This window comes from Coptis chinensis, chromosome 6 (genome assembly GCF_015680905.1).
Source record: "Coptis chinensis isolate HL-2020 chromosome 6, ASM1568090v1, whole genome shotgun sequence".
NCBI classification, from domain to species: Eukaryota; Viridiplantae; Streptophyta; class Magnoliopsida; order Ranunculales; family Ranunculaceae; genus Coptis; species Coptis chinensis.
In genome coordinates, this window is record NC_141461.1 from 58,844,732 (window position 1) to 58,863,479 (window position 18,748).

Consider the following 18,748-nt stretch of genomic DNA (forward strand, 5'->3'; position numbering starts at 1 on the left):
ATCAAACCTCGATTGCAGGTGGCCATGTGCCCATGCTTAAATCCAACAAAACTAAGCTAAATTGATATAAATGGATACTTATTTACAATTAAGTCACCTCATTTATATTTCGTTAGTCACCACTTACCAAGGTCGGATTAATGAACACGGGGTTGACCCTACAAAAAGAAACATCGGAGATAGGATACTGATTCAGCTCAAAATGTATGGGTCATACCAAAATACACCATTTACAAATGCATTTGTAGCATGTACTGGAAAATACATTTCTATTAGAAAATAAGGCATCTCAGCCCTCATACAAAAAGCACAACATAAATTAAACAATCTATTACAGTGTAGAACTCTTTTTTCTGTCTTTCTGTTCAGGGTGGCGAGAGAGAGAGAGAGCCATTTAAACTGAGGCAAGGAGCCAAAACATAACATAGGAAGATATGGCCATGAGAAACCAGGAAACGAAGGATAAACCTATCGAAATTTGGAACTTGTTGCATGGGTGGTGGGGTAGTAATCTGCAGTAGTCCAAATCTCTTGTAAACAAAACCGTCACTCCAGCTGAAGAGCATGCTGCTGCCAATGATAGAGTTGCAGTCACCTGCACTTTATAACATTAACACAACAATTAGTGATTTGTGTTCCTACTACTACCACTATTATAACATTAGCACAACAATTAGTGATTTGTGTTCCTACTACTACCGCTATTATTATAATCATTAGAAATAGAAAAAAGATACATAAACCTACAGGCTTCAATAACAATCAAAATTCGCTGGAATATTGTGTCAACCCCGTTTTGGGCTATGAAGATGACATGTCTGCCGGCCCAAGGTAACATAAGAACCGGAGGGAGCGAAGCACCGTATCGGGGCCGCAGTTCTGCAAAAGTGGAAGGGCCGTACGACAGCATGTGACAGAACAACGCGGACAGAGTCAAAGGGGAGGCAGCTTAACAAGAGAGGAACGGGGGGCATGAGAGCGGGGCCGCGGAAACCTAAAAATGCAGGCGTGCCAAGATGGACCAAAGGATAAAGGGGAATCAATGGCTAGGAAGGAAGAGAGGGCAGTATAAAGAAGAACAGTGGAGAAAAGAAACGGGGGGGAAAAAAAAGAGTGAGAGGAGAAAAAGAGGAAGAGGAGAGTATTAGGACATAGAAGATTAGAGGTTGTAAGAGGTGTTCATACATTTGGCGCCGTCTGTGGGGACGAGGTAGGTCCACGATTCGGGAAGTTGCCAAGCATGGCTCCAGCTAAGAGAGGACGAGGTAGAGGAAGGCTGACGAGGGAGGAGGAGGCCGCATGAACGCAGACTAGTAGTGGGAAAACATAGAGGTGGGGAAGAGGAAGTCGAAGATTCAAAGGGCCGAGGCAAACGTGTTACTTCAAGAGGAGATAGGCGGGCTTAGGGAAGAAAATGATGGCTGAGGAGAAAGGGAAGACACCCGTGGGGAGCGGAAACACAGCCCGCCCAGAAGTGAAATGGAGGTGTAAAGTGAGGGGGCTCGTGCGGCGTTAAAGGCTAACCGGGTGGAGGCATTACCATGGAAATGGTGAAAGAAATGATTGAAAGAGACCGAGAAACCAACCGCGGTGGAGCAGGGGAAAAACACTGGCGCGCCAAAAGGTGGTGGATAGCGCACGCAATCCTCCGGGTGACTCGGTCCGGAATGCGGAGGTACCCAAGAGATTCACGCAGCCGCGGTTTTGAAAGGTACGACGGGAAAGGAGACCCGGCTGACCATTTGTATCATTTTAGGCAGCAGATGCCGTTGTGGCAAGAGGCGAAGTACGACGGTCTCCGGTGCATGATGTTCCCTGCCAGCCTGAAGGGATGAGCATCTTATTGGTATTATCAGTTGGCATCGCGGAGTATTAAGAGGTTCGAGGAGTTGGAACAAGCCTTTGTGAATCACTTCATCCATCAGAAGAAGAGAGTGGTCGACGTAGCGGACCTTTTTAATGTCAAGCAGAAGTCCGCCGAGACACTCAGGGACTTCCTGTGCAGGTTCAAGGAAGAAACGCTGAGGGTGGAGAATTTGGATGAATGCATCGCGGTCATAGCGTTCCAGCACGGGTTAAAGCAGGGGACACAAGTACATGAATCCGTGTCCAAGATTGAAGTTACCACCCTACACGCTTTATACTTGAAAGTGGAACGTTACATCAGGTATGAGGACATTCTGCGGAGGAACAGCAAGGAACACAAAAAGCCTGACAAGTCAATACATGTCGTGGCCGCGGAGGACAGAAGAGACAAGAATAGGACCGCGGCTAGGGACAGAGGAAATTACGAGAGGGAGATACCGAGAACAGAGAGGGGCAGAGACCAGGCTCGACGGGAGTACAGGGAAAGAAAACCGTATCGCGAGATAGATTTGACACCGCTGAACAAGTTGTTGGAGGAGATCTTGCCTCTGATCAAGGGACAGCGGCACTACGAAGAGCCACGGAGCTCGGCAAAGGAGATAGAAGGAAAGCCGTTTTGTGTATACCATCAGGTTAGGAATTATGCTACCAACGAATGCTTTGCTTTACAGTGGTTGATAGAAAGAATGATTGGGAGAGGATAGTTGAAAGAACATGTCAAAGAAGCTCAGCCGATCGAGAGGGTCCCGACTGCAACAAGAATCCTGGGCACGATAAATGTAATATTCAGCGGAGAAACGCTGGGGAGGAACGCTCACCGGGATAAGGTGAGAAGGACCACCAAACTCCAATGAGATAAACGGTCAAGGAGCGGTCCGGCAGTTCGAGTAAGTAGTAGAGGAGTGACCGGGTAGAGTTTTTAGAAAAGATCCGAGTCGATGAGCTCGCCACAAGATGCCCTAGTGGTTACCGTAGCAATGAAAATTACATGGTGAAGAAGAGGGTGTTGATAGATCGCGGAAGTTCGATTAGATTTGCCGTTTCAGGTGCACCGGAAGAGATGGGAATAGAAAAGGAGCGGATGAAGCCTCCGCTGACTAATTTGTTCGGGTTCAACGGCGGCATGATATGCCGATGGGGAGCTTAGTATCGCCGGTGACATCAGGGGGCGGTGACCATTTTCACCAAGTTTATGGTGGTGGATACTAACTCACAATACAACGCGATCCTGGAAAGAAAATGGATTCATGAGATGAGGGCAGTTCCTTCTACGTATTACCAGGTGATCCGGTTCCCAACGAATGGAGGAATGTACGAGATAAGGGTTGATCAGGTCGCGGCACAGAACCTACACCAGGTGGCGGCGAAGGGTCTGGTACGCGCACCTAGAAAGGGAGCACCGGAGGCAGGGGACGGTCCGGCATAGCAATTACAGATCGCGGCCGAAGAGAAGAGGCCGTCCATCGAGGGCAAGACGATAGATGAGGTTGGGGTGGTAAACATTGGAATAGCGGAGGAGGAGAAGTTCGTGAACATTGGAGCCGGTTGGCGGCAGGAGTGGAGAGGAAAACCGATGCCTTTGCCGAATGCGCGCGACGATGATGTTTTGCATGGTCGATCGAGGAGTTGGTAGGGTTGGATCCAGAGTTTGCATGCCACAGATTGCACATGCGAGATGGCGCCCGCCCGATCTAGCAGAAACTGAGAAGTGTCAGGCCGCAGTATGCACAGGGAATTAGAGAGGAGGTACAGAAGTTGAGAAATGCAGGTATCATCCGCGAAAGCAAGTTCACCGAATGGTTGTCCAATGTGGTAGCCGTGCCTAAAAAGAACGGGAAAGTAAGAATGTGCGTTGATTTTACAGATGTCAACAAGGAATGCCCAAAGGATTGTTACCCAATACCGCGGAATATAAGTTCTTTTCATTTATGGACGCGTCAATGGGCTACAATCAGGTGGTGATGTATGGCCCTGACCAAGAAAAGACAACGTTCATAGTGGAAGGGGGGACATACTGCTACACCCGGATGCCTTTTGGTCTGAAGAATGCGGGGGCCACGTTTCAGAGAGTGGGAGAGAAGATGTTTGAGGATAAAATCAGGGAGAAGATGGAAATTTATATAGATGACATGGTAGAGAAAAATATAACCGAAGAGGAACATTTGGAGGGTTGAAAGAGACGCGTTAAGCCATATTGCGAAGACCCAAGCTAATCTTGAACCCGTGAGAAATGCACGTTTGGGGTGACGTCCGGGAAATTCCTGGGGTATATAGTCACATACCGCGGCATAAAAGCGAACCCGGATCAGATTAGGGTGTTGATAGAGATGCCATCACCGCAGAATGTGAAGGAAGTTCAGAGGCTCGCAGGTAGGGTCACGACTCTCAATAGGTTCATATCCAAGTCTTTCGACAAGTGTCGGCCCTTGTATCTATTGTTAAAGAGGATGTTTACTTCCACCGAATCGAGGCATGTGAAAGGGCATTCCAGAATTGAAAGGATATTTGGGCGGCTCCGATCTTGTCGCGCCGAGGCGGGGAGAAAAGCTCGTACTTTGTATTTGGGGTTTTGAGTGTCGCGATTAGTTCGATCTTGATAAGGATAGTGGGGAAAGCGCGAGACCGGCCGGTGTACTTCCAAAGCAAAACCATCTTTGGATGCGAAAACTAGGTACAGTAGGATCGAAAAGTATGCCCTGGCATTGGTCTTCTCAGCACTAAAGTTAAAACCATACTTCGACGCTCATTCGGTGGTGGTGGTGGTGGTGACTAATTTGCCACTCAAGCAGGCGTTGAAGGCCGAGAAATCAGGAAGAATGTTAAAGTGAGTCGTGCTGCTCAGCTCTTATGAGATCGAGTACCAAGCTAGAACCGCAGAAAAGACTCAGGCAATGGCTGAATTCCTGGCTGAATTCCCGGCCGAAGACCCCACCTGGGGGGAAGAGATGGTGATGGAACAAGAGACAGACCAAAATCACGACCCCTTGGATCCGTGGGACATCGCGAAATGGTTGGAGGGTATTTGCGGATGGATCAACCACGGATCTTGGAACGGAACGGAATCAGGTGGGGTCACGCCGAGAACACTCGCTGAGTTGTATCAATGAAACCGGATTCGTGGCGTCGAACAACGAAGTCCGAAAGTATGAGGCGATAATAGCGAGGATGGATCCGCCGGGGATTTGGGTGTCGCGGGGAGCTCCGCGGTGTATTGGTTCGAATTTGGTAGTATGTCAAGTTAACGGGGATTTGGCGGCACGGTGCCCTCGGATGGCAAAATATCTAGAGGTGGTGCGCGAGAAGCGGCAAAAAGTTTGAGAAAATTAGCTTTGCCCATCTAGGTAGGGGAGAGAATAGGCATGCCGACGCCAGCTTTACGTGGCGCAGATCTTCTTCCCGGACGGAGGAGGTCTATCGAAATCCGGGTGCTAAGCATACCAAGCACCGCGGAGGACGAAGACGTGTGCCTAACCACCGAGCAAGAGCAGGGGTGGTCGATGGAACATATCAAGCGTTACTTGTCGGGGATAGATACCGGGGACAAGGATCAGAAAAGGAGAATGGAACAGAGGTCAAGAAGGTACATTCGGCGTGGAAGGAGTTAGATCGAAAGACGTCAGCCGACCACTCTGAGATGCACAGGACCGCAAAGAAAGTAAAGAGGTGTTAGGGAAAAGTTCACGGCGAGGTGGAAGCCACTCGGCAGGGAGGACAACGGCTCATCGGTTGCTATCTCAGGGATACTTCCAGCCCCACATGAAGTGAGATGCGATTGAGTATGCCAAGAGATGCCGGAAATGCCAAATCTTTGCGCCCGATACACTCACTTTCTGCGAACCGTTGCCACAAGGTCTTGACCACTTGCCATTCGCTATGTGGGCGTTGGATATTGTCGGACCCTCGTCCCATGGCCGCGATGTAGCGGAGGTTTATGCTAGCCGCGAATCGACTATTTTACTTAAATGGGTTGAGGCGTGGCTTTCGCAGCCAGTCGAGGAGGAACAGTGAAAGTTTTTGTGGGAAAAATATAATATGCCGGTTTGGGCCGCATTATTATTATCGCAACAACCGTGACTCGGTTCCACGGGGAAAAGTGAAGGCCTTCCTCCGGCCTATCGAAAGTGAAACAAGGTTTTTCAGCCCCATACAATCCCGAGGGGAATGGTCGCGAGTCTTCCAACAAGGTGATCATGGACAATTTAAAGAAAAAGCTTGAAGAGAGCGCGGGTGGTGTTGGCGGGAGTTAAATCATGTAATCGTATGCGTATCGCACTACGCCACGGACTTCTACAGGGGAATCTCCCTTCTCAATGGCCTACGGGGTGGAGGCAGTGATCCCAATAGAGATGGTGACCCGACGCACGGAAACCAAAGCGTAGAGGAGGGGAGTTAACAAAAGACTTCTGGCCGAGGAACTGAATCTCACAGAGGAGAAGAGAGACACTGCGCGCATCCGTTTGGAAGAGTATCACCGCAGGTTGCAGAGATAGTATAACAAACGGGTGAAGCCGCGGACATTCCGTGTGGGGGATCGGGTCTTGGAGAGTGACCCCGACGCCACTAAGGAGAGAGAGACGAAAGTTGGGACCCAACCGGGAGGATCCTACACCGTGGTGGAAGCGAGGGACGTCCGAACCTACAAAGGCTCACCCTACCCTAGGGGAGAGCATCAAGCGGCCGTGGAACATCCGGATCTTTGAAAAAATTTCATGAGTAACTTGGACTATGAGTACTTTCAATTAAAGAAAATTGTATTTGCTTCATTCAAGCTTCAGTAATGCTATTTTGAATTTGCTATTGTGGGTAATGAAAGCGATAATCAATTTTTCCCATCCGATGAATGTGCATTCGTTCGCGTGTGTTAGGCGAAGCGGCCGGATAAGGGGTTTTACATCAACGATGGAATGTGTAGTGGACTTGGGGCACGCGGAAAGTGGCTCGGGCTTACTCGGCTCTCTCACATCTCCTTAATCAACTTGGGGGCAAGTTGAGTGGCCCGCATGCTCCACTACCCCAACATCTCAACGGCCAACTTGAGGGGCTCAGGGTGGCAGGGGCTAACTCCGGCGGCCCTCAACCTCTCTTTAATCAACTTGGGGCGAAATGCCGAGTGGCCCAGCGTGCTCAGCCTACCCCTAAGATCTCCACGGTCAATTTGAGGGTCTACCGAGTGGCCCGGCTTACTGGCCCCTCAACATCTCCTTAATCAACTTGGGGGCAAACCGAGGTGGCGGGCGTGCTCAGCTACTCCCAACATCTCCACGGTCAACTTGAGGGCCCGCTGAGTGGACCGGGCTTACTTGGCGGTCCTCAACATCTCCTTAGTCAACTTGGGGGCAAGCTGAGTGGCTCGGGCGTGCTCGGCTACCCCCAACATCTCCACGGCCAACTTGAGGGCCCGCTGAGTGGCCCGGGCTTACTCGGCGGCCCTCAACATCTCCTCAATCAACTTAGGGGCAAGCTGAGTGGCTCGGGCATGCTCAGCTACCCCCAATATCTCCACAGCCAGCATACTCAACGGCCTCCTACGGCACCCAAGCAAAGGGGGCGGAGATAGACGCCGCGGTGAAACAAGGCAGTAACGAAAAGAAAAAAAAAGGAGGGGCGGCAACACAATACGGAAGATGAACACTTAAATTACTGAGAGTTTGCCTGCGCATAAGCAACACCGAACCAGGACCCATCATGGGTCCGGCCGGAGTACCTTAAATCCAAACCTGGGGTGAAACTAAAAGTCGGCGTATCAAAATATCGATACGATAATGCAAATGGTTTGGCCAACAAACAAAAGAAAACTTAGCGCGACTTCATCGGGCTCGCCCGAAAACATCGGTTAGCAAGCCCGCCTTCTCCGATCCGTCCCGGCCGATCCATCCACATCGATAGGGGAAGAAGACACCCCCAGAGGGATGGCGGCCTCCGCCTCGTGAGCGGGGATACTGGAGCCGGGATCGGTTGAAATCAGCGGGAGATGGGTCAAGGAGAAGACGCCGGCCGGCGGCGATAAGAGCTTCAACCGCCGCTTCAGCCCCGTGCTATCTTTTTGGCGGCAAGGACCTTGAAGTGTTCGGCAGCTCCTTTTCGGCGGCCGATTCCCAAGTCGGCGGGCGGCGGCGGCCTTCTTCCTCGATTTTTCAAAGCCGAGATCACGGCGCCACGCGCATCCTTATAGACTTCCTCGAAAAACCGAACTCCTTGTGGTGTCCGGGGTAGCGAGACGAGCCTCATCCCGCCCTTCTCAAGTTGGGCACATTTTGCTTTCCACCCATTAGGCCCGTGAATCTCGGCTTTCACAGAGTCAAATGCCTCCAGGGTACTGATTAGGCCACGAATCACATAGCCCACGTCCAGGCTCAGCTGAAGATACAAGTCAGGTTAGAGGACAAGGAATAGGAAAGAAAGGAAAGAAATAGACGAGATGCGCATTGCCCGTTCCCACCAGATAGATCGCCGCTTTCGGTGAAGCGAAGGAGCCAGAATCCCCGTACACCTGGTCCCTAGGGAGATGGGAGCTGAAGAAGAGGAACGCAGCCACTACTGGGTTATCCAAGGCGGAGTCACGTGTGGTGACATCACGGTCCTTGGCTTTGAATTGAGGATGCCAGAGCTCCGCGGGCCCGTCGGCCAAAGGACCAATCTGGATCGCTTCTTTACCAGAGCGGCGGGAGGATGACCGCGGCGATGAAGGCCTGAGGGCGGTCGCGAGGGGCAGAGGAGCTGTAGTCTTGGCCTTCTTAGCGGAGGGGCCCTCGACGGGCTGATTGGCGGGCGATCGCCATCGGAATCGCCGTCCACACTTGAAGTTTGGTGACGTCCATGTTGTCAGAAGTGCCTGCAAGGGGAGCAAAATCGTCGTCCCAATCAGCTATGGAAGAGTAGGATCGGGGCGATAGAGGAACCGTGGAAGAACCACCGGAGGGCTTTACGGGCCGGAGAGGTTCATGGGCTAGTGCTTGATCGAGAGATCTTGGTGGTGTACCCAAAGGACCGATGATGGTGGGTTTCGCCTTCCGCTTCTTGGGGAGACGGTTTGGGTTTCCTCTTTTGGCGGGGCGTAGGTATAGAGCCCACGATATTTACCAATATCTTTTCGGGGATGGATCTCGGAGGAGGGACTCTTTTGTCGGGTCGATGCCGGGACGCCGTGACCGGCCGGCCCCTAGGCCGCAGAGTCCGGTGAAAATCTCCGAGGTGACACCGGTGTAGATCCGGGAGTGGGAATCCGGGTTCCAACCTGAAAAAGAGAAGATAGAGATATGTCAAGGGATGATAGTAAAGGAAACCAACAAAGCATTCGACGCGACTCACCGCGCGGATAAAATGGGAGTGCCTCAAAGACGATTCGGGGAAGAGCGCGGAGAGGTAGTTCCCGCACGCAATGAGGGATAGTGATGTCAGGCCTTGTCGGAGGAGGTGACGCGGATAACGAAAAACTTCTTCTGCGGACGCACGCAGAAGGATTGGTACCCCACGCTCCCGAGCTTGGTGCTCTTCTTGATAAAATAGTGGGAAATGACGTCTTGAAGGGAAATGCGAGGGGTATTCGTGGTATTGTAGTAGTTGGTAGCGTACATGATTCGCCAGAAGTTGTCGATGCCTTGACACGGCGGAATGTTGAAATGGTTGCATACTGCAACATCTAGCAAGGATAAAGGGAAGCAGAGACCAGCCGCTATTTGCCTCCTGGTTGCTACCAGGAACCCTGGCCACGGCGGCACTAGATGAGGGAAATGGGTGACCACATGTTCCAGGACTACATCCTCGGGGATGTCGTAGGCCGCCCTTACCGCGGCCAGATTAGGTCTGCGGCAGTAGGATGGAGGAGGAGGCAGTGCAGAAGGTCTACCTGAGGTGGATGGAACAACAGCCCCAAGGGTTGATTCTGTGGAAATAGATTCTGGGTGATCCACGGAGGGACCGGAAGATCCCGATCCCGCCGCAGAGTCGGATGATTGGGAGGTCGGGGACACAGATCTAGTAGATCCGGCGGCGGAGGATCCGCCAGGGTTGGAGCCGATATGACACCACCACCAGTAGGGTGAACCGATAAATCCGCGGCGGGGCAAGAGAGATGGTGGAGTAGCAGAAAGAAAGGGATGGTTGTCTGAATGGGCAAGAACCAGAACAAAGAAAATAAAGAGATAAAGAAAATGACGACCCACCTACTTACACTACCAAGGAAAAGAAACGGAGGAGGAGCGCAAACCTGGGTCGAGGAGACGTTCCGCGCGCGTAGCGAATGAGATATGTGAAGGAAACCTCACCGGAGAAGAAATGGCAGGTGTGAGGAATAGTTTGGAGACGCAAGAAAACGCAAGAAACTGGAGAAGACAAGAGTTGAAGGGACAGTTTGAAGAGTGAGAAGTGAGGAGTCAAGGAGAGGAAGGAGTGCAAAATAAAGGCTTTGGGCGGGATTCGAGTAGTCAGGGGCAAAATGGTAAAAGGAGGGAGGCGCATGTGAAAAGGAGGGCCATTGAGGAACAAACGCGTGGCATCGCGAGAAACGAGGAGGTAGGGCTAGATAGGCATGCGCCGCAGGACACGTGCCTAGGGACACGCGGGTCGGCAAAGAAAGCGTGAAAGGTCGAAAAGATTCGAGTGTTTGATGGGTGACAAGATAGCGTGATGGTCTGACAGCGAGGCAGTCTCGGCCCACGAATCCGATTGGATCCGCGGACCGAGAGGGGGCATTTGTGTCAACCCCGTTTTGGGCTATGAAGATGACATGTTTGCTGGCCCGAGGTAACATAAGAACCGGAGGGAGCGAAGCACCGTATCGAGGCCGCGGTTCTGCAAAAGTGGAAGAGCCGTACGACAACATGTGACAGAACAACGCGGACAGAGTCAAAGGGGAGGCAACTTAACAAGAGAGGAACGGGGGGCATGAGAGCGGGGCCGCGGAAACCTAAAAATACAGGTGTGCCAAGATGGACCAAAGGTTAAAGGGGGGATCAACGGCTAGGAAGGAAGAGAGGGCAGTATAAAGAGGAATAGTGGAGAAAAAAAAGGAGGGGGAAAAAAAAGAGTGAGAGGAGAAAAAGAGGAAGAGGAGAGTATTAGGACATAAAAGATTAGAGGTTGTAAGAGGTGTTCATACAAATATCTATCAAAAGTGGAAATTCATTTTTTTTTTCTAAGTCCATGGTGTTTCAAGGGCACACGATGCACTGCATAGTACAAAATGCGGAACTCAAGGTGATTTCATGGTACGAATTTGAGATCTCACGCCCCTTCCCTGAGATTTATTGTGTCAAATGGGGGCTCATTCTTCAAATGCACATGCATCTTCCTAACATGCAAAAGAGCACCTGCATTCCTGCAGTTACAGCAGGAACAAAGACCACCTTTCCAGTGAGATGAGAGCAAAATAGTGTTCAACATACGAAGAGCCACCACAGACGTCAGCATGGAATAATGTTCTTCTAATTCTATCTACGGCCATGTCATACATGTATTAGTGTATCCGTGTCATTTCTAACCTTAATTCACATTGTTCTTATCCTCTAACTATATTAGACACTGGAACCTGGACATCCAGAAATACTTTGTTCAAGAGACATTCCTAACCCAAGATGCAATGTACTAATTCTTTTGGGTAATGATCGAGCAACATAATATTTTATAACCATTGAAGGCTACTCTCACATTTTCTCTTTTCATTTCTTAGTATCCATATTTGCAGCAAAATCATCACCTTTACAACGATCACCAATAACTAATGTCAAATAATGGTTGCCACAAAACTACAAGTAAATAATAAGGAAAATCCATTATGTACGTGGTTCAAAACAGCATGCAGAATTTTGAAAATGAGTTTAAGAGAGGAAAATACCCAGTCGCCAACAACAAATAAGCTCACAAGGACAGGATTCTGAATGTCTCTTTCTATCCTCAAAGCATAGATATCAAGGCACATGAGTCCCAAGCTCCACAGTACTTGAAGCCCCATTGAAGCAATCAAATAACTAAATGCAAAAAGATAAATGTTACCGTCAGAAAGTTGTTCAAGAAGAGCAGCATTGATTCAAAGACTAATTTAAATCCTGCTTGCCAAAACTGTGAATATCCAAAAAAACATGAAAAGTGGCATATAGATACGTTATCAGCTGTATGACAAAAAAAAACAGCAAACAAATGTGGGCACTTTCTGAAGGGGTGGAAAGGAAAGGACTAGCCAGAGAGAAGCAACAAAACACTAAAACTTCCATTGAGCTTTCTCAAAAAAAAACAGAAATGTTTTACAGCAATTTGCAGTAACTTAGGGGCACACCAAGCAGAGCCTAAAAGTGAAGTACTTTCTGCGTAGTTCTACATGATAATTCATCCACGCATCACAAAAATGGAATGACTATCATCTTAGATATATAGATGAGCTAAGTTGTAACTTTACATTTAATTTCGTTATGAGATCAAGGATCACTAGAAGTGAATACTAGGAATAAATGAATAATAAGGATGCCCCTTTATGCTTTATCTGTGAATCCATACAGACTTTTGGACTGACCAATTGATAATACTAAAGATTTTAACTGAATCTCGTATTATGTATGTATCCTAGCTGAAGTGCTGAACCACAAAAATTCCAGAATAAAAATATCTATGAATTCCAACAAGAAGTTGGCCAATATGGCTTAAAATGAGCCTGAAAATATCCCATTATCTCCTTAGCCAGCTAACAAGAGAAAAGAAATGTACTATTTACCTCCTCCTTTTTGCACATAGTATACACCTATATGGAACGACCATACCTCTCATTCAAAGCATGTCCACTGTAAGGATTTTCGGTGATGCGTCTGTTCAACGAAAAAAGAAGTTATAGAGTAAAGCATTGAAGTGGCCCGCAACTCCTTGTAGTCAATCAACAATTGATCCAAGTTATCTTAACTTGTGATGGGAATAAGCTTAAGCTAACCATTGTGCTTAAGCTTATAAATGTTCGAGGATCTTGTTTCCTCCCTAAATAAATCACCAACCAGCTTAATGGCTTCAATAAGATTTTCAAGGACCACGACTTTTTCATCTTTGTGATTCCAGAACAAGGTAACATCCCAAGTAACGAAGCGACCATGTTTTACCAAATAATCAGCAATGCAAACTTCTTTACTATGGTGTATATCATAAATCTCTTACGGAAGATCAGAAGTTGAATGGTATCAAGCCAGATGTCTACCCTAAACTTTATAATTTTCTATCGGGTCCGCTTATAAGAAATCCCTTTTATAAACATGGTGAATTGATTGCATATGCTCCTTCATAAATTCTTCACATCACATAGGGGAAAGAAGAAATTCATGTGTTCCACCTATCATAAGGTTATGAAAACTTGACTAGAATTATTGAACGACGAAGCTTATCATCTTCTTCTCAATACTTCCATAGCTATTTTGAAAGAAAAGCCTCTTTAATTATGTGCAAATGGGAATGTAGTGGATTGGAAAATTTTGAAGTGTGCTCTTACCCAATGTCAACCGACCCGAAACTAAGAGAAGTTTGCTCCTAAGAAAGACAAATAAGACAAAAAGTACCCTTAGTGTATACACGCCAAGTACTTAGCTATAAAGGGAAGCAAGTAGAATCTCTAATCCCATAAATACTCAATATAGCAAGGATGATTTGGTATATGGAGACCAACTCTATCCAAAGGACTTTCAAATAACTTGCACTCTCCAAAGTTGAGTCTGCAAGTTTTAGATGACAAATGCACATAGTGCTAACTCTTGATACAATCTTGGGTCTACCTAGCAAATTGGTATTCACAAGCTTGATGGCCAATTTTGCTCAAGGCTTCCATAACCACAATAAACCTAAGTTACATTGACACGGACATGTGTGTCCGTATCCGACACGGATATGAAGTGTCGGACACGGCGAAATGTCAAAAATTGAGGTATGTTACATACAATATGTGTCCATCTGTGTCCGACACGGACACACGGATACGTATCCGACACAGATTATTTTTAAAATATGGCGTGTCCATGTAACATAGTAATAAACAAAACCGGTGAGAGTGGTTCGCCTTGTTTCAAAATTATCGTGGTCGAGAAATGCCCAGCCAACAATTTATTGAGTAAAAGGAGAATGCACTGTGGAAATGCACATACAAAGTTCTAAGAACCGGCCTAGGCACCCACCTAGAAGGTCCCCAGGTGCTAGGCAGCCTGACTGATTTGCCTAGGCCTCTAATTGGACAGAAAATTGGTTGGGTCAACCAGGCAATCTGGGTGGAAAAAATATAACAACCAAAAAGACCAAAACATGCTACTTAAAGGAACATGGAAAGAACCTAATCCAACTATAATTCCCGCATGAATCCATGTCATCCATTTCAACCCGAATCCCACTTTCTCAAGCATGAAGTCAAGAAAATCCTATGATACATGATTATATACTTTCTCATCAAATCAGTGTTGCATACGATACCTGGAATGTGGAATCCCTTCTTCTGACGATCATCTTTCCTTAGAACAATGTGAATCTATCTAATTTACCAGTTCAAAGACTAAAGTCAATCTATCCAACTTGGTCCTCGCAATAATACCGCTTAAATGGGTTTCTTTAAGTGAAGAAAGTCACGAATGACCAAAATTCTAACAAGGAGAACCTGTCAGGTGAGGCAACATTGGTGTTGGCTTGGTTAAACAGCGTGTACTAACCAAGGCATAGGTGGGGCACTTGATCTGTTGCAATAAGTGCCCATGTGGGCTCCAAACTATAATAACTTCCTAACTGCAATGGCCTGCTCTTGTTGCCAATTCACTTACCACAAATGCAATAGTCACTTTGGCTGTTTACACCTTATAAATAATGTGACTGGGATGAATCGTAGCAATCTAGAACAAGTTGCATTAGAGTCATCCAGCAAATTTGCACCAATAGTGGATTTTAGATTGCCCAAAGGATAGATAGGTACGATAATTGAGTAGGAATAAGTTTATAGGATAGTTCAACTCAATATGTAAAAACGAGAGAATCAACAAAATAGCCTCTATATGCATAAAAATAGAAGAAAAAAAACACTTAATACCCTGAATAAATGAATAATAAGTAACTACTAGCTGGTATTTACAAGTATCAATAATGTATTCAATTAAGTAATTAAGCTTAATGGTTTCTCAACTTGTTTGTGTGAAGAACAGACATCTCCATTTGAGATATTAGAAAACTAACATTGACCATTTCGTATGCACATTTTGCTTATGGCCCCATTTAGTTGACACCAAGAGTAGAATATATAAGTAGAGCAAGAAAGAAAAAAGAATATACCAGAAAGCAGTATAGTTAGCGAAACGAGAAGCAGAGGCCATAGTAGCTATAGAAGCAGCAGCAAACAAAAACTGCCCCATCCTTAAAACTAGTCCACTCTTAGTCCCTGGACTTCCAACTATCTTCTTCATGTTTTCTTATCTAGTAGAAGAAACAATTTCTTACCATTTCAACGTATATTTTCTCAAGACAAACTCAATCCAAAAGCGAAAAAAAGCAATGGATCTTCACTACAAAAACATAAAATATTATTACTATAAACTCCATCACTTCATTTATGGCACGTGGGCCCGACAAATAAAGAAAAAAAAAAAGAAGACAGGATTTTTGTCGGTCCCAACGAAAACACACGTGTATCGCACGTGATGACTTAAAACCCTACCTAAAACGGTAAAACCTCTTTGCCCAAAGAAGCAAAGACCAGTCTAAAATTTTTGCTACAGAAAAGAAAAAAAATGGCGTTGTATTTTTGTAGAATAGTTTTGCGTAGATCACTAGTAGTAGTTGGTGCTATTGGGTGTAAGAAAAATTACTATTATGCCCCTTCGTATCTATCTACTCTGAATCATCATCATCAGCATAAAAAGTTTGCAACACTTCCTTGGGATGAAACTGTAGTTGGAATATTAAAATCTGAAATTCAGTGTACCCAAGATTCCACTAATCCCTCCCGGGTTAGTTTTTCCCTCAATATTTCTTTGATATTTTCCGATATGTGTTGTTTTATTTACAGGTTTTTTAGAAATGTCGTGGGAGTGATTTCGAAATTGACTGTTTTTGAGCAATTTCTTGACTTGTATGATAGGAAAGCAACATTCCAGATGGCTTCCCATTTAAAATTGAAGATAGTCCTGGACAGCAAATTTTAGTGCTAACAAGACAATACCAAAGTGAGACTATCAAAGTCCAAGTGATGATGCCCACTCTTGTTACTGGTGGTGACGACGGTGTAGATCCTGATGATGCTGATGATGGTAATATGAAGGCTACCCAATCCGGCATTCCTCTTGTCGTAACTGTTTCCAAACCAACTGGACCGTGTTTGGAGTTTGCTTGCACAGGTTTCCCAGATGAGGTTGCTATTGATAGTATGTCTGTGAAACCATCAGATGATCCTGAAAACGAGATTCCTTATGAAGGGCCTGATTTTACGTAAGCTATCATTTTTCATGTGTCTCAAACTAGATTTGCTTTTTCATCTTTTCTTATGTTGAATGTCGTTTCTTTTTTGTTAAGGAATCTGGATGAAAATTTGCAAAAGGCGTTTAACAAGTATCTTGAGATAAGAGGAATCAAACCGAGCGTGACTAACTACCTGTATGAATACATGCTCGACAAGGACACCAGGGAGTATCTGTTGTGGTTGAAGAATCTGAAGGAGTTCATTGAGAAATAGACCTTCTTTGAGTATGACAGATTTCGTGGCTACTGTTAGCTTACATGTTTTCTGACGTTTATCTTATAGTTTATTTCAGTAGTGTGGGTTGAGCACATGTAACAATCTAGAATACACCTTTGAAACTCACAAGAGTTATTATATCATTATGAGATCTGTTCGCTAGTTTATTTTCTCAAGCGAATGACATCTGTTCTGATTCTATTCTTATTCCTGAATGAATGAGACACTATGAATCTACTGCTTGCAGGCCTTTCCTGCGCAGCTTAGGTGGAGGTGGAGGGTGAAGAAGGCTCCCTTCCAGAGCAGGGGAGGGGCCTGGGCTGAGCCATCAGCTTAGATGGAGGGCGAATACCACTCTGGATAGTGTTAAATTGAATTCGATGGACAATACTTGCATCTTCTACCGGTTTGTGGATATGGTGGGATGTCTACAACTAAGGGGAACAAAGCCTTGGTTGAAATATCTTTTGTGGAAGATGACTGTAGCAGTCTCCAAGATGTGTGGGATGGAGAATTATAAGAGAATCGTATCTTGTTAGTAAAGAAGACCCAGAACTTTGCCCAACATCAGACTGCTGTATGCCTTCCTTATAGAACTTATGATTGATAGTCAATTTGTTTTCTATTTGTTTCTTTAATTTGATTATACATATATTGCTTCTTGAATTTAATTATATGCACAAAACTGTACGAACTTCATACTCGTCAGCTTTTAATCTATTTTCCCTAGCATCTGGTTTCTCTATTTCTCTGTGGATGAAACGCTAGTCGTCAGAGATGATGTCAACAGCAAGTAGTTGAGAGTTCAGACCTGCTTGTTAATTTCTCATTCAACCAGGTGACCAGGTCAGTTCATTAGATAACCCTCAGCCCAATCTGAATATGATCAAGTGTCATGTTGAGAGTTTGATTCTGCACATACTCATGGCATGCTCAATTTTACAAATCTAAATCTCATTTTTTCTTTTTTTCCTCCTCATGAATTATCCTATATTCTTCCTTCAATTTGTTATTGAATCCAAGGAGATCTCCATCGAATAGGTGATTAGTTTCTAATGCAGTAGAATAGCCTAGGTGTGTTTCAACAGAAGTCACTATCTTTGCGGAAATGGTCCAACCTTTTATATATTTCCAGAACGTTAGAATGATAAATGTGTGCAGTTTTTTGCGGGCTTGGTTTACTGGCACATTGAGAAAAAAATTCTGGTAAAGTTAGCTAGTGAAAGGAGGACGTCTTGAGGACTTTGGCTGAGTCCAATGGCTCCCTATCCCTTTAAAAGTAGAGCTAAAGTCAACAAATTTTACTCTCTATCTCTATTTTACTCTCTATTTTACTCTCTATATATAGAGAGTAAAATAGAGATAGAGAGTAAAATCCTTTGTATATATACATAGAAAAATAATAATAGAGAGTAAAATATGTTGACTTTAGCTCTATTTTGTTGACTTTAGCTCTACTTTATTGACTTTAACACTACTTTTAAAGGGATAGGGAGCTATTGGACTCAGCCTAAGGACATTTTAACATTGCGTGATGATTTCTGCTGTTTTTCTCAAGCACAAGTTTTTTATGGCTTCACGAAAATGCAATTTGCGTTGACCTTGTATTTTATATTGTTATTCAAATCACAAATAGTGATCCAAACTCTAAACAGCTTTCATTACTGAGATCCACAGGAAACCTAGATATTTATTGTTTTATATAAAAATAATTGTGTTATACTACGAAAATCAATGAAGCAAAACTTTATTGTTATCTATATACAAACTAATGATGATTTATTTTTATTGGTGTACGTATCTTCCATTCTACATTTCATATCACTACAGCGCACGTGTCTACACACCAGGTCGTTCCTCACCAGCTCATACCAAGCCATTAGAACGTACCAATGACCTAACCAGGTCGTCCCAAACAGCAGTTACAACCATATATGAAAGCAAATCATCTAGCGCAATCCTGGAGTTCAGTCAACGCACCAATTAAGGAGACATTTACTTTGTAACATCAGGAGTAATGACGAATCATCAAGATAGCACACAATGTGGATCTACTCTTAACAATGGCCTGGAACAAATAAAGAAGGTCAGCTCAAACATCTATAAGTAGAGAGAGATGAACTACGTAAGGCTTGATTCAAGTTTACCCCAAGAAACTTAATACATAGGCAACTCTTGTCCTAAGAAGAGTGCAGCCATTCCTTATCAAACAGAACA

At 45.5% G+C, this 18,748-nt stretch overlaps 2 protein-coding genes across 3 annotated transcripts; one reads left to right on the top strand and one right to left on the bottom strand.

Annotated features, from left to right (window-relative positions):
* Positions 1 to 171: 171 nt before the first annotated feature.
* On the bottom strand, positions 172 to 15,377 carry LOC147493758 (CASP-like protein 5B1). Its single transcript, XM_086566077.1, has 3 exons — positions 15,133 to 15,377; positions 11,699 to 11,831; positions 172 to 595 (listed from the first exon to the last, which is right to left on the bottom strand). Exons 1-3 carry the CDS (start codon positions 15,261 to 15,263, stop codon positions 395 to 397), a joined length of 465 nt encoding a protein of 154 aa, XP_086422203.1. The 5' UTR covers positions 15,264 to 15,377; the 3' UTR covers positions 172 to 394.
* A 156-nt stretch (positions 15,378 to 15,533) lies between these two features.
* LOC147493759 (uncharacterized protein At2g39795, mitochondrial-like) lies at positions 15,534 to 17,260 on the top strand. 2 transcript variants are annotated; one of them, XM_086566076.1, is made up of 4 exons: positions 15,534 to 15,806; positions 15,938 to 16,284; positions 16,369 to 16,539; positions 16,779 to 17,260. In XM_086566076.1, the coding sequence occupies exons 1-3, from the start codon at positions 15,588 to 15,590 to the stop codon at positions 16,526 to 16,528; spliced, it is 726 nt and encodes a 241-aa protein (XP_086422202.1). In that variant the 5' UTR covers positions 15,534 to 15,587; the 3' UTR covers positions 16,529 to 16,539; positions 16,779 to 17,260. The 2 variants fall into 2 exon arrangements, with proteins under 2 accessions (XP_086422202.1, XP_086422201.1); XM_086566075.1 differs by having other exon boundaries at positions 16,369 to 17,260.
* The last annotated feature ends 1,488 nt before the right edge of the window (positions 17,261 to 18,748 follow it).